General features: G+C 45.8%; 2 protein-coding genes across 7 annotated transcripts in view; both read left to right on the top strand.

The window, feature by feature from the left end:
* LOC139049999 (uncharacterized) overlaps positions 1-4,699 on the top strand; it is a 52,464-nt gene extending 47,765 nt beyond the window's left edge. For all 5 annotated transcript variants that reach the window (XM_070525991.1, XM_070525988.1, XM_070525989.1 and 2 more), the window contains one exon: positions 4,409-4,699. In XM_070525991.1, the coding sequence (XP_070382092.1) occupies positions 4,409-4,579 (171 nt within the window). In that variant the 3' untranslated portion in view covers positions 4,580-4,699. The remainder of the gene's footprint in view (positions 1-4,408) is intronic.
* Positions 4,700-9,064: 4,365 nt separating this feature from the next.
* The window catches only part of LOC135921383 (uncharacterized), a 141,794-nt gene continuing 135,531 nt past the window's right edge, over positions 9,065-15,327 (top strand). For both annotated transcript variants that reach the window (XM_070525985.1, XM_070525981.1), the window contains exon 1: positions 9,065-9,093. The gene's annotated coding sequence lies outside the window, so the exon portion shown is untranslated. The remainder of the gene's footprint in view (positions 9,094-15,327) is intronic.

Below are 15,327 nucleotides of genomic sequence, written 5' to 3'. Positions count from 1 at the left end.
GGTAGCCGCTTCTCTGAGCCTATTCCACGTGTACATAACTTCTGGAAGATCCTGATGGCAATGGTAAATGGCGCAGCAAGCTCCAACGGATCGAACATCCGTGAATCAGCCTGTAGCACGAAACGCTTGGACTGTTCTTTCATAAAGTCGAGGTTTGTCAAGAGAGAGAGGGAGAGCACCCAGTGTGGTTTCAATGCAATTCCAAGTACTTTCACGCTTTTCTCTTTGAGGACAAACAGTTCTTCGGGTGCCCACTGTTCCTCGCCTATCTGAGCTGCTCACCAGGAGTGCATCAGGTCATCTGAGTTCGTCGCCCATTTCAGTAGCGCTCTTCTTGCCTCCTATACAGCAGACTTGAAGTGCTTTATCATCTGAGTCTGCTTGAGCCCCTAGATTATCCACGTAGAATGGCTTGCGGAGAAGTCTCGCGCTACTTACTTTGCTTCAAGGCACACTCTATAGATGGTGGAGCATAGTCGCCGTCAGGAGAGAGGGGCTATATGTTGATCCCAACGGCACTCGCGTCAATCTCCATTGCTGAATCTCCTCTTCTGAGAAAGACACTGCTTTTGTTTGCTCCAAACCGGGGAAATTGGAATGCGTCTCTACCTTTCTCTGCTATTGAGACGAAGGAATGCTTTCTCTTTGTCAACTGGCAGAGCTTTGCGGTACGTTCTGTGGCCGCGTGATCTAGTTAGACCGCGGGGCCATCTTACGGCGTGGCCGCTAAACTTTGCTTTTGTCATCCTATTGATGACTCTATATGTGAGGAACCTCTAAATTCACCGAGGTGTGCGATTTGGGAGGTACTACAGAACACGTGTCGCAAGCGCGCTGTGTTTCGTACATATTGAGGTTCAGGTTGACCGCTGGCGAAGTTCGAGATTTCACCGCATCTTCGTCTCCTGGCAGAGGGCGACGTTTTGATGAAAATGACCCGGACGACTCGTCGTGGGTTTCGCTTGCTATGACGCATGCTTCCGAGGATTTAAATGAAGGAAGTAGCACGGGGTCGAAGAGCAGCTGGACGAATATCTTCTGCCCGGGATGATGTGCCGGAAGTGCTAGGATGAACACCGCGCCGTATTCAAACTTGTGCATTCTTTCCCTTCGCGAGGTTCACCAATGACAGCGTCAGTGCAACTTCTTAGGCAATGGAAAGAGCGACCACGAGTTTCAGAGTCTAGCCTGGAAGAAAAAGGTCCAGGTGCTTTGGATCGACTAACTTCGATGTACAAGCAGTGCATGTAAGGGTTGGGGGGAGGAAGGGGCAGAGGCGTGGTATCCAAAGGAGACAAACAGAACCGTTTCATAGGCTGCACCGTATGCAGGTCCACTCATACAAAAGTATCAGAAATGTCACCTGCACGGCATGTACGGATGTTACTGCACCTAACAAATCAAAGTATCAGGTCTCTTGTCCAGCTTTTGCGACTTTCCCTTCGCTATCTTTCGTCGTCGTATTAAGACGCACACCTACTTTATTTCTTACTTTGCTGCTTTACTTCACAATCTTAAAGAGATACTGTTACTCAGTATAGCAGGCTGTATTTGTTGTCGCAAGCGTTAGCGTCAGCAACTATTTCTGAATCCTCTTTAGTGTTATAGTCACTTCCGCGATCTCGGAGGCGACATTTGTCATTGAACCAGGGCATGCTAGATGGCGTCACAGTTGCACGTCGCCGAAAACTCAGAGGCTTCATGCGTGCAGCTTGGTAGCGGGTTCACCAGAGCTTGCATGAATAACTGATGAGCAAGAGTACGCATGCCAGTGACGCCATTTGGTATACGTGAAATCACGCTTGCAATTACTTTCACTCGGAGAATTTGCCGAAAGGAGGCATCTTTTTCTTACAACTCACAATGATGGAAATTGCTGTACAGAAAAAGAATTGTTTCTTTGTCGGCATGTAGATTTCCGTCGTTCGAACTGCATCTGCATTTCATTCGTTTAAACGATTGGCGTATCAGCAGAAAATGCGGAAGGGGAAGCATCTGATCTCAAGTAATGGCTCTGGTGACGTTGTCGGGAAGCCGCGAGCGAGTTTGTCGCTCGACGCCCGGAACTGCTATGAGTGACTAGGCAATAGCACGAAGCCAGAACTGGATGTGCATAATTCAAGTACTTCCGATTGTCGCACGGAACGAGCAAAAACGATTGAATTTTTGCACGTACAAAGGTAAGAACCTACTGGAAGACCTTTAGAAATATCTTATGCTGCTTTCTGCAGTAAAACACATCAACTTAATTTAATAAAGCACCGGCCACGCTAGTTTTGGCGCCGATATTGCCACCCTCATACCGGCGACACTGGGGAGACGTCGCTCGAAGTCATCGCTGACATGGGGTACGACTTGTAGGCGACGAAGCGAACGCAACAGCCATCTCCATCGCGTCGCTTGTCGCAGTCGCGCGCAAAATCGCTTGCATGGGGTTTATACTTAACTCTTTCGAGTCATCGCAACGATACTGTGCCAGGTAAGGGGAGGTGTAGGGCGTGAGTGGCGGCGAGTGAACGACAGCGAGGTGCAGGCACTGCCAGAGGCAACAAATGCCACCGAGGAACGCTGCCCGCAAACGGGGAAGCGAAAGACACGGCTGAGAGCCGTACAGCCACGCGACGCGGAAACGGAGGAGGGGAGCGCCGTGGACAACGCGCGGCAAGGAGCGCCCTCTGCCGGCACCGCGGCAGTGCCGCGACAGCGGGTGAAGGGACGGCGAGGGCGAAGAGGACAGTAGCGGCGAGATTCACCTCAAGGGCGCTGCGCTGAGAAGGGGGCGAGAGGATAGGCGAGAGCACGTGATCCGGCTTTGGAGGACAAGGGCAGAGCAATACTCGCGCCGCGCGCAAGCGATGGCAGCAGGAGCGCGCGCATGATGACCTTGGTTATGGCGAGGCCGACGGCGAGGTTCAACGGTGACGCGAAACGCAGTAACGGGCGCTAAAGAGCTACGCTCTAAAAAGATATCTGTGCGGCCTTCCAATCCGGGAAGCTTCGCAGTCTAAAAAAGATCCTGTTGCAGAGGTCGAGGAATGGCCCAATGCTTTCTTTTCGAGAAATCCGCGGTGGTGTCGCTGGTTAGCGTTACTGTCGGATGGTGATTAACTCGGACTCAACCTGCGATACGCTAGCGTGTTGGCTGATTGCGAGCGCGTTTCAAATATCCTAGATGGGCGTTATGTCAGAGTTCAGTCTCCGTACTGGCACGACCTTTAACGCGAAAGCGTTGAGGGCCCCGTGTCGTGGAAAATCGGGCGTCGGCATCCCGCGTCCAGCGTCGACCGTTGTATGGACAAGAATAATTTAGAACCACGCGTACCTAACCACACAGGCCCTCCGTGCATAACGCAAGGAAGTTATTGAACGAATTGGATTTCTCAAAGTAAAGTACGTCAGAGAAATTGTAAAGTGCGACTTTCACACAACCTATAGACATGATAGCGTTTGACTGTATTGAGTATACAAGAAAACACAGTTCTGTTACGCGGGGACTCGTAACACAAACCCATTTTCCAGCATTTCTATCATTCGTAGAGCGGCGACGACCTCCTCCGAGTTTGGCGCGTGGCGGCGCGCGGAAATGTGAAAGAGATAGTGATCTAGGGAAAGGAAGGACGCTTGGTTCTGCAACCCGTCAGGGAGCACGGCGAAGCGTCATCAGGGGAGAGGGAATGGGTAGTGAAAGATGATAGAGAAAGAGGGAGGACGTGGCCTAATGGACTCCACTATACGTGACAGGTGGCAGTCCTCAGTAATGTTGCCAGCGTTGTAGCTGGCAACTTTACTGAGGACTGCCACCTGTCGCGTATAGTGGAGTCTATTGAAAAGGGGACGTCGCGGCCACGGCCGGACTCTACTCTCTCCTCCGCGCGGAGGAGCGAGGGAGTCGAGTCCGGCCGTGGAAGCGGCGTGCCCGGTTCCTTGCAATACCTCCAGATGGCGCTCGCCTCTGTGGCATCGCGGCCCACGCAAGGGGCCGCGTTTCTACCAGAAAGTTGCCTTCGTGCGTAGCGTTCGCCGCCAGCGTTTCCCGGTAAACATTACGGTCACATAAGCTGCAGTTGCCGCGAAGCGTTAGAAGCAGTCGGGGATCTTTTAATGCTATCGCGTTCAACTCTTAAAGGTGAAACTTGAGCGTCCTCCATTTTTTTTTCGTCGGTGAGGAAGCTTTCTTTCGGAAAACCTTATGAGTATTTTGTAGCTTTGTGCTATACTCTCGCAGATCACGGTCTCCTTTTTCTTGAATGTCTTGCACAAAGCCACTTGTTGGTTACCGCTGAACTATGGAAACCTAGCCGACGCATCGCCCAGCTTGCAGGCGCACATTCAAATGCATGACTGACAGGCGGGTAGACTGTGTTCTGTAGGTGAGCTGCCTAACGTGCGTTTCCGCCTGCGCGCGCAGTGTCTGAAACTGGCCCACAATTCCACCATGCTGCGGGCGGACATGTCCTTGTTGCTGGTGAACGCCCACCTCGGGGACCCCACCAAGAGTTGCCCCGATCTGGACGGTCGTGAAAGGGGCGAGATGTTTTGGCGTATCGAAGTGGTCAAGGCAGCGCTCAATATAACGTGACGCCGAGCCGTGAGCATGCAGCTTCCGAGAAGTTCCGGACTGTGCGGCGCCAGGGGCGCAGTGCTTCAGTGTGCCTTGTCTCATTTTGTGCGTTAAAGTGATACCGCCTGGGAACCTGCATTCCTTTTTTCGCCGTCGTCACTTAGCCTAACCCAACTATATTATATTTTCTGTCGTCCATGTATTCCGCGCTTTTTTTTTAAAACCAGTCTCTCCGACCGAATGGCGGACAGCAAGCAGCGGTGCTTTTTAAGGAATTTAAGCCTATGGAACCATTTCAACCATGGCGAGGAGATCAACGAAAGGCGCGGCGTGTTAATAACCGATTCATGAGGGGTGCACTATTTCTTCCACTTTCACTTCCATTAATTTATCGTTTCTCTATTTAATTTATTAGGCACAAGTAATTTCCCCTATGTTGTACTTGGTGTCAGTGTTTGTTGGCTTCTTATGATATACTTAAGCTATATTTCTGGTTTATCTCAATCCGGAGTGTTCTTGCAACGCTAAGTTATGAAACGAGTCGCAGTTTGTAGGCAGGTGCGGTATTCATGTGGAAATAGTATTGTGGGCGGGCAACGGTCAGATATTACTGTATCATAAGCAAGACAACAGCTTGTTGATTTATCGAGGTTGCAAAGTATGTGATCAGTTGTTGTTCCCAAGGAAATAACCCCACTAGGGGCCGTAATGAGATTATGAAAAGCCGAGGAACTAATCAGGGTAAATCATTGTTTTTGTTGTTTATGGAGCAAAAGTCCCCTACACATTCATATTTTTCTAGTGGAGCTGGTCACTGGTCAAGTGAAGGAGTAGCGCCTCAAAGTGATGCACAAATTTATCAGTATTTCGGTTACGTTCGGTTACGTGTTACGCTGACCGATCAGCGAAATCACGTGACGCAAACGCGTCACGTGACTTCCTGCGCACTCCGCTTTCTGGCGCTGGTGCAGCTCGCACTACAATCGCTTGCGCCTCGGCGTCGCCAAACTGCTCCTGTCCCACAAGTAGATCACAGTGCTGGTGCTCCTGTTCGCACAGTGGAATGCCACTCTGTAGCATCTAAACATTCAGACAGCCAGAAGCTCGCGCAGCAGCAGCACGGGTGACCATTCGGCGGCGAAAGTGCTCCGAAACTCGACCACTCCGTCGCTCGAGAGCAGGCGCCTATTGCATAGGCAGTACGACCGCCCACCGCCAACTGCGAACCACGAAAATTGTCGAACGAGGCAGCGAAAGCTATCCGCTTGAAGGAAAAAAAGTCGCAGTTCCGACCGAGAGGCGAATCATTCATTGCGATTGCCATATGGTGGACAGCTAGGTATACAGGAAGTAACGATAGTACTTTTATCGGCCGTAGAAACGTGTAAACGTAGGCATACTAACTAAATTAACAAGGATGTTGTCACGTGCGCACAAACGCACGTGAACACACCTCGCTCGATGATCGCAAAGTAACTGTCGCAACGGTGCAGTGAGGAAATGCGGCAGCAGCATCGAGCGAATTGACCTTCGTGCAGCCGCTCGCGTCAAGGCGAACTATAAGTCGCGAAAACGCAGTGCAGCGCGGACTCTGTATTCGTCGCAGGTGGCTTTCAAGATACATTGACCCGAGCCGCCCTGACTAGAACACGCCCCCACTCCCACATCCCCCTCCTCGAAGCCTTGCGCGCGACTGAAGGCGGTGCGCTTCCTCCCCGCTTTGTTCCGTTGCGTGCGCGAGACTGAACCGAGATAGCCGGCTCGCATTCGCGCGCTTTCGCTCGAACATACAGCATACGTCGCGCTGCGACGATTTTACCGCCCTTGGACTTCATACGGAACCTCACAGAGCCTACGGAACCTCATACGGAACCTCGGCGACGGGAGAAATCCGTCGGGAGCGTCCATATAATTGCTGCCGCAATAAAGGAAAGTGCGCGGATTCCACGCGCTGTGGGAATCCGTTTAAGCTAAGTTTTCGTTAGAGTTTGCAAGAAACTCTGTCAATGAGCTACCCAAGTGCATAGACAACCGGCGACGTGTCGTTGTAGTGGCGTTGGCGTTGTGCTGCCAAGCCTGATGGCTTGGCAAAAAAAGTAAAAAAAGAAAAGAGAACAGAACGGCCGTGTACCGTGCATTGGGTGCACGTTGAAGAAAGCCCAGGCGGTCAACAATTAATCCGGAGTCCCCCGCTATAGCGTGCCTCGTAAATCTTATCGTGGCTTTAACACGTAAAATCTCGGAATTGCATTTAATTTAATTGAAAGTATACAGCACACGACCAAGCTGGTTTTTTTTTTGTCGGGAAACGCCTTTCTTAACACAAACTTTTGAAGCTCGAACACGCATTCCACGGAGGACGACACCAAAAGTTTGTTGATCCTCGAAGGGGTGTATTGGGGAAAATGAGTCCAACTTGGTTATCTTAAAACTTTTTGTGCGCAAACAAACAGGGAGGAAGAATAGAAGAAACACAAGGACGAGCACTCGTCCTTGTGTTTCTTCTATTCTTCGTCCCTGTTTGTTTGCGCACAAAAAGTTTTAAGATGAATCTGTTCCAACTAAGCCGACTCGCAGTTATGCTTCAACTTGGTGATATATTCTGTACTTGCAAGTAGGCTCTAAACAAAAACGGCATTACTTTAAGAAGATAAGTGAAAGCTTCGCCTAGGGGGGTCGCGGGGCTAAAATCACTACTTAGCAGAAAACGATGAGCCAAAATTTGTGTGTTGATTGATTTGTATTATTCAACAAATAAGCTCGTAACCAAGCCTGGCGCGGGGCTAAAATCACTACTTAGCAGAAAACGATGAGCCAAAATTTGTGTGTTGATTGATTTGTATTATTCAACAAATAAGCTCGTAACCAAGCCTGGTGGATACCTGCGCTGGATGAATAAACCAAATCATATTTTGTTCACTTAAAGGCCAACTGCATGCAACTAAATTATGCAATTTGGCTTAACTTGTTACAGATGAGTGGCCTATGCCACTAAAGCGATTTTGTCAACACTAGAGGGCTAGTAATTGCAAAGTTGTTGTCTTAAACAGCCTCCAAGAAGCGCCTAAGCAGACGACGCGTACACCTAGTGGCTGTCGCTGTGACGTACCTTCCAGCACGCCACCTCCAGGATTTTACCAGGCGCCTCCTCGTCTCGGAGGTCATCCCATGGGGCCACGCGCTCTGAGATGCGCGCATCAGCTCCGGCGAGCGAAAATGCGACGTTTTTCTTCATTGCGCAGCTTTTCGTGACTTCACCGGTCGGATTTCAAACGTGACACTTCGCACGGGTGCTCATATACGTGTACACTACCTTAATTCGGCGTTTCTACACTGCTCAAATTTTTTTGCAGCTGGCCTTGTGATGGTGTCCCGCGCTTGCCCTTGAAAGCGACCGTGAACGCTGCTGACAAATACGCGACTTATTGCACAAGTCAACGAATGAATAGAATTTATTGATAGGAAAGACAGAGAGGTCGACCTAAGCTAGTGCGCTCTAGTCTGCTAAGTTCATTCGAAATAAATGCCATTGTTAAAAAGAAAGTTATTCTTTACGCTCTTTGGCGACAAGAGACATATCGAGGCTGTAGCATAAGGTGCAGAAAAAGTGCTACAAAAAGGTAATATTTTGCTCTTATCAACAAGAGACCTATTGAGGCTTTAGCATAAGGTGCAGCAAAAGTACTACGAAAAGGTAACGTTTTATAGCATCGAGCCGGGGTTTAGGCTACAAACCGAATACGGAAATCGGTTTGAACGTTATCTGTTCCAGACAGATAACGGCGCTTGGATGTCTCGTGTTTCCACGCGTCTGGCTACGTGGCTACGGCATAGTACAATCAACACTCAGTGACGCAGATTTAGGTTGTGTCACTGAGTCACTAGCGGCGTTAGCTTGTGGCGCACTGAACGAAGCTATACGAAAATATTATCTCAGAAATTTAATTTTATTTCGGCGGCATCTTATATATTGCACAACACGTTACATAAGCTTTGTATCACTTGGAGATTGAACCACGGTTTGCCACCAGGGCACACCAGGGTATGCATTCTTCTGCAATTCTGTTGCGGATTTAGGGCCAGAGAATAATTATTTACTTTTACAACAGCAATAGCAATCGTGCATTTACTTATACAAAAATACTCGTAACGTATTTATGGAAATAAAAATTTAGGATTGTGAGAAAGTGTTGTGTCTTTGAGAAAAACGCTACAAGTGTCGTCTGCCACGACGCCTGCTCGCTGCGAACGCGTTATTTTTCTCGCTGACGACAGGCACTTGCGCACTCTGTCGCTTTTTCGAAAGGCTGCGCCGGGCGTCACGATTACCGATTGTCTTCAAGTACATTTAAGCACACCTGCTGCAGTGCTAGCTAGGACGCTTGTGGCCTCCTACTAGTATGCTTCATTATATTTTATATTGACGTGCTGCTTCTGAAACGGCGGCCAGCAGCTGCTATGGCGTGGCTTTGCACTTACCCATTTCGAGACAGCAGACTACAGCCAGGAAGCAGCAACCTTTCATACCACAAGTAAGTTTGTGTTTCAAAGTCCTAAAACGCACATTTCAATGAGCACATAAACGAGCAATGTGTAATGAAGCCCTCAATAGAATTTGATTGTCAATGCACTGGAAGTAAGTACAAGTGTATATGTCTTCCTTTTGCTCTTCCGAAGTACGTACCGCTACAGCGCCAACCTAACACGCTTAACAAACCAAGGTCAAAAGGGTCGAAACACGTTCTTTCAACGTTTACGATGCCGTCACTTTGTCGTTAGAGCTTCGACACCACACCACGACACAAACATCGGTCCAGACGCTGGCCCAGCGTGCTATCGCCGCTTCGAGCAACAGAACAAAGGCAGAGAGCTTTGCGTAGCACCGTCCCACTGCGGGTTATAGCAATTACGCTTGGAGCGGGACCAAAACTGCTGAAAAATACATGTAGACTAATTCGCCAGTCAACCAAATACCAATCCGTAGCCTCTACTTCCAATCATTCCCATTATACTGTGCCCATGATGGTTGAACGATCGCAATGCCAGATTTCCCTCTAGTTATATTAATACGAAACTCTCTGTTGCGCACCTCCTCCCCGGCACGGCGGTCGAGGAGGACGTCCAGGCGCCCTAGTAGCTCTATAGTAACACAGAACACCTATATAAACTTAGAGAAGGGAAAGTGTGCCTTCCACAGTGCACTGTAAAAAAAATTTGCCTTACTTTACAGAAAATTTGCTGGTAATTTGTGACCGAACACTCTTCCGTAAATTAAGAACGGTCATTTCCGTAGAACGGACAACTGTAAAAAAAGAGACCGTAATACAAGATACGAGTGCTTCTGTATCTAGAAAACGGAAGACTCTGTATTCTGAATCTGTACTATAACCGTTAAAAAACAGGTGCTTGCCGTATTCAGAAAACGAAAGACTCCGTATACTAAATCTGTACTATATCCGTTAAAGTACAGGTGCTTCCCGTATTTCATCTTGCAGAGCATATCCATTCGAAGAATGTGCCATCGGGCACAAAATTGCCCAGGACGTGCGAGAGTCGACCGAATTTCATTGGTGTGCTATTCGCTGGGATCAGCCGTGCCACCATCTGCGTTCGGAATGTGCATACGTGACCCACTGTTTACAGCGGTCTTGAGCAGAAATGCAATTTGGTCAACGCTCGCACTTCCAGGGTACTTTTGTCCACGATAGTACATCTCCTTTAATGCAAATGTCATGAAGGCAGCTCATAGTCAAAGCAGCAGGTCACCATTGAGAAAATTGTCTTGCCAACACACTGACATGGCTGCAGAGATAAAACACTTTGCACTTGGTGATATGAATGCACTGCATAGCATATATACAAAAAGGTGCAACATTTCAGTCCTCAAGTTCTTAGATCACAGAAGCAACTTTATTTTCTTCAATCACTCGTCTTGCACTTCTTCCTGGTGAAAGTTGTTCTTGACTCCAAACACTTGCAAGGATAACCTTGCTGCTGTTAGGAGAAACAAATAGTATTCGTGAATATCCATCCTAAAGAAAGCGGCAAAAAAGTTTAATCACAGAACATGACAAAGCAGTAACTTCTGTGTTAGAAAAACATGTAAGTAGATCAACATTGTTGGCACAAGGGATGTTGCTGTAGCCAACATTTCGACATAGGTGCTTGTCATTAGGGTAGCAAATGTTTTCCTTGGCTGTGTTGTGGGATTGTGCATATCTCACTGGCCCCTAGCCTCATTGGGGGAGAAGTAACTGGTGCATATAATAGGTCAAGAGAAGCCAAAGTGTTAAAATAAAGGAAGGAAGGGTGTGCTTAGCAGTGGTGATTGTGATGGAGCGGGTATGAGCAATGCTGTCAGTACTTGCCAAGAGTAGGGGTGACCAAAACAGAAAACGATGTACACATGTATGCAGTCATTAATCCAGTAGAACCAATCTTCCCAGAAGACAAAATAGGTATCAAGATAAGCAGTTTGCACTTTTGGAAAAAGAAAACAAAGAATTAAGGAAAATAAATTTTGTATCAAGATGCATCTGGTTAAGATCACTGGAAATGGCAAATGAAGGCACATTATGAATATATATTTTGTTGAAAGCCGATGAAGAAAATATATATTAACCAAATATTAAAAATAGGGACATTAAAATTAAACTGGAAAAAATTGGATGGATTATATAACCAGGTGCAAGATTGCAAAACGTCGAGTGCTGTTTATATTCATGCTGCTGTTGACGGCTTCAAGTTTCTGTCTTCCTGTGGAACCTTTGTCTTACTTGAACAAGGAAATGGGTCATTTTTTAAACAAGCCAGTTCAAATGCAGTTCAAAGCTTCAGCGGTGTTATAATGAAAGAAAATATTATGGTCAGTTCTCCTGCTGATCTTGAAACTTATTGTGCGCAACAAACAGGGACGAAGAATTGAAGAAACACAATGTTAAGCGCCCGTCCTTGTGTTTCTTCTATTCTTCGTCCCTGTTTGTTGCGCACAATAAGTTTCAAGATGAATTTGTTCCAACTAGGCCGACTCGCAGTCTTGCTTCAGTTCTCCTGGGTGTGCTTTCATTCACCAGTTATTTCCACCGGTGTAAGTTCAAAATTTAATGGTCTAAATGGACCTTAGCTCCTGGCAAACCATTAGCTGGTCTTTTTTTCAACACAGATGCCTGCACATTATATGTGTTGGCAGGAGTGCTAGCGAACTACATTATACTCGTTGCCGCAACCAAAGTGAAACTTGGTAACAGTGATTGAAAAAAAAAAAACAGCATTCCACAATACTGATTCAAGTCGTCTGGAAAAGTTGCTTAAGTTAACGTACACCCCCTACTCCACCAGACAATTATTCACCACACTGACTCTCATGGTGTCAACCATGCTATTACAACACTAGGCATCAAGTGAGGAGAATTAGGGGATAAGAGGGCACAATGCTTTTTGTTAGAACATCAAATGTGCTTTACATAAATGCTACATTCCAACTAACAAAGGAGCAACCGGTTTGTGAGATAGTGACCAATGCATACGAAAGCTAATGACATTCTGTGCAGCAGAATGTTGACGATGAGGTGTTATGCACACAAGTGTACTCTTTCACACAAAATGACATCCTGCACTCAAACCTTGTGCCAACATTAGAGTTTGAAAAACACCGTAGTGGAAAGCAAAAAGTGCTAAATTTGTTGAAAATTACTAAAAATTATTCGATTATTCATTATCCTTACTGTTCGTTAAAGATTCACAGATTGTTCCCTATGGGTGCTGTAAACAGGCACCCTGCTTTTACAGTGGTAGCAACAATGATCTGTGGCACAGACAAGAACAAATGCTCATGAAGTTTATGCAAGAGTATATCCTACAAATTACACCCCATTTCACATTCCAATATGGTAAAGAGGAAGACGAAAAAAAACTACTTTCTGGTGGAGGATGCATACCCCAGAACAGAAGAAACAAGTGTACCCTAACCATTGCTGCTGCCGATGCCTGTGCACTAGCAGTTACATATAATATGGCAGTTACAATTGTTTTTCCACAAGCACTGCAAGCTGCGGCCAGTTTACCAGTACACAGCTGTAATAAATTTAGGGCAAGCTAAAGCTCTCTAATGGATTTATCTCATATGACACAATTGGAATGCAATATTCTGCAAATAAGTGAAGCGCGATGTGCCATCCCATACAATGAAACACCTTTGAAGAATCTTAATCACCACCTGCACTCTTAGGCAAAGTTACACCCTTTGGAGTGCCCCTTCTGCCACACAACAATAATCGTTATTTGCCTTGATGCGTTTCCTTTCTTGAAGACTCCGCGCCCGCTACTTTGTTGTCGGGAATGCTATCATGCTGTTAACGCGCATGCCGTTCGTTAATGGAAAGCACAGGGCTCGCAGCGTTAAAGAAAGAAAATGCATAAAGGCAGATGACAATTATCGTTGTGTGGAAGAAGGGGCACTTCAAAGGGTGTAACTCTGCCTAAGAGTGTGAGCCGTGATGAGGAAAAAGAGTGTGTTCTGTGTAAAGTAGTCCACCTGCATAACCTAAAGCTTTGGAGAATGCATTTAGTATGAGCTGGGAAGGTTCCTAATTTTAATTGCACACAGTGAAAACCTCCATGCAGTTTTGCAAAATGCAAACCCCCTACCTTTTTGTTGTTCAAATGTAATGACACGTAGGGCCATAACATGTACATTACGGGTTTCGTTCCCAAACAATCAAAGTGAATAGCACCACCCTAAGTGTTATGTGCCTTCTTGTTAGTGTCGAATGCTGCAATCGGCAGAGAAATGGATTTCTGGAGCAATATAAAGTATTAGGTGCTGTGATCTCAGTTCTTTCACTGCTGTTTAAGCATTATCGGGTCCTAAAGTAAAGAAACGAGGAATAAATACATGCATATTTCACGTTACAACCCTCATAAGTATTTAGTAGTCTGGATTATGAAGGATTCCGGATTTACAATGCAGGACAGATTTTATTCCACTGAAAGAATGGCATCATGCCAATGATTCTGCATTTGGTGCTATATTTATTTGTATTTAGTTCAGTTGGAATGTGTGTGTATCGTCAGCGATATCGCTTGACATGTTTTATATTGACTGTTTTCTAAATTCAGGCAAATTCGTATTCGCAAATAACCTTGTATGACACCAAGAACTTGCTTAGCAGGAGTATTTCTAACATTTGCAAGATATGAGGCTCTTGAATGCATATCTCAGCCTGGGGTACACGCCGCCCCCTAATCTCATCAGCAAGTTTCTGGAACTCATCTACGAGGTTTATTATGATGAATGTAAAGTTGCTTGAATGGGGAAAATAGGGAATTTATAACAGGTGAATTATGCAGCATAAGAATGATGTCAGCAAGAAGCAAGCATCAAGAACTATAAAATGAAGACTATAAAATGCAAGAATTATTTGGGATGATTTAAAATTCTGGCACTGGAACGAAATGTCTTTCAACCTATATATTAACTCTGATTTTTCACTCTACTACCACTGCCTTCATTAGAAACATTCATAATCATTATCCTATATATGCCACATCATCCTAGCTAATATTCAAGCCTTCATAAGCTGCTTTTTTTACTGCTAATTCTCTGTGGGAAAGAGGTGTCCGTATGAAGACCATATCATATACTTATTACCCGTTTTTTGATAAATGATAAGGGAAAAACTTCACACCAAAAATGCATTGAGCTTGAGCAAGTTCTGCGTTTGATGCTGGTAATTCTTTTTTCCCTTTGCCATCATTGACCCACCTGGTTAGCTAAGTAGACAGAAAAGCTGCAGGAGAAAGGTGGGGGTGCCAAACCAGACTTGTGCCCCAGGGGACCTTTTCACGGTCACTGGAGGAACTGCCTGTGGCCTCGGCATCTTCCTTGAGGGCCACGGCCATGTCTTAGAAACCTTGTCTCCACAGGCTGCACAAAGAAAGATAATTTGCTGAGCTAAGTCTTTTTCTTAAAAGAACCCATTTAAGTTGTATTCGTGGCTTTGCACCACAAAACTGACACATGACTGGCCACTCAAGGCACTTTATGTGTATTCGCAGGCTTATTCCTTGGAAAAACACTTTTATGTAGCACACAATGAGTAACAGTAACAAAAAAGTGTATCAGGAGGCTTTCATATTGCTCTACAACTTTTCATTGACACATTTCATTTAATTATTTGAGATATTTAATAACTAATTAAGAATTATGTAATTAGGCACAATGCACAATATAACAGAGTATCTCCAGGTGATGGCAAACATTACCTTCATTTTGTCTAGTTAAATCGCATTTACATATTTCTAAATCTTGGTGCATGATAGTTAAGACACCCTGTAGATCAAAAAACAATATTAAAATTTTCATAATCATCTCTTGCGCGTTATTGGTGGCTATGGCTGCTTCAAGTTATTCTTTCAGTATGGTACAAGCAGTTTTGAAGTGAAATTGTTTTGCATCGAGGGCATGTAATCTAGGCAATCAAGCAAAAGGTCAAGTTGTGTTCACTTTCAGATGTTTAACTAAGAAGCTGCAGGAAAAGGAAACAAGACACAACACCTAATAAACAATGCAAAATTTGAAAATTTAAACTGAACAAGAAACCAGTTTTTGAAAACACAGAAAAAAAGCCAGCAGCTTACATCGAATACACCCTTGCTATGTACTCCAAGTGAAGTTGTTACCGCAATGCTTGGGCACCATATGAACGTAACAATCAACAACTTCGAGCAGAATATTAACACCACAAAATGAACTGGCCTTTGAAGAT

The sequence above is a fragment of the Dermacentor albipictus genome, chromosome 9 (genome assembly GCF_038994185.2).
Source record: "Dermacentor albipictus isolate Rhodes 1998 colony chromosome 9, USDA_Dalb.pri_finalv2, whole genome shotgun sequence".
In the NCBI taxonomy this organism is placed as follows: domain Eukaryota; kingdom Metazoa; phylum Arthropoda; class Arachnida; order Ixodida; family Ixodidae; genus Dermacentor; species Dermacentor albipictus.
This window is presented reverse-complemented; position numbering and strand designations above follow the sequence as displayed.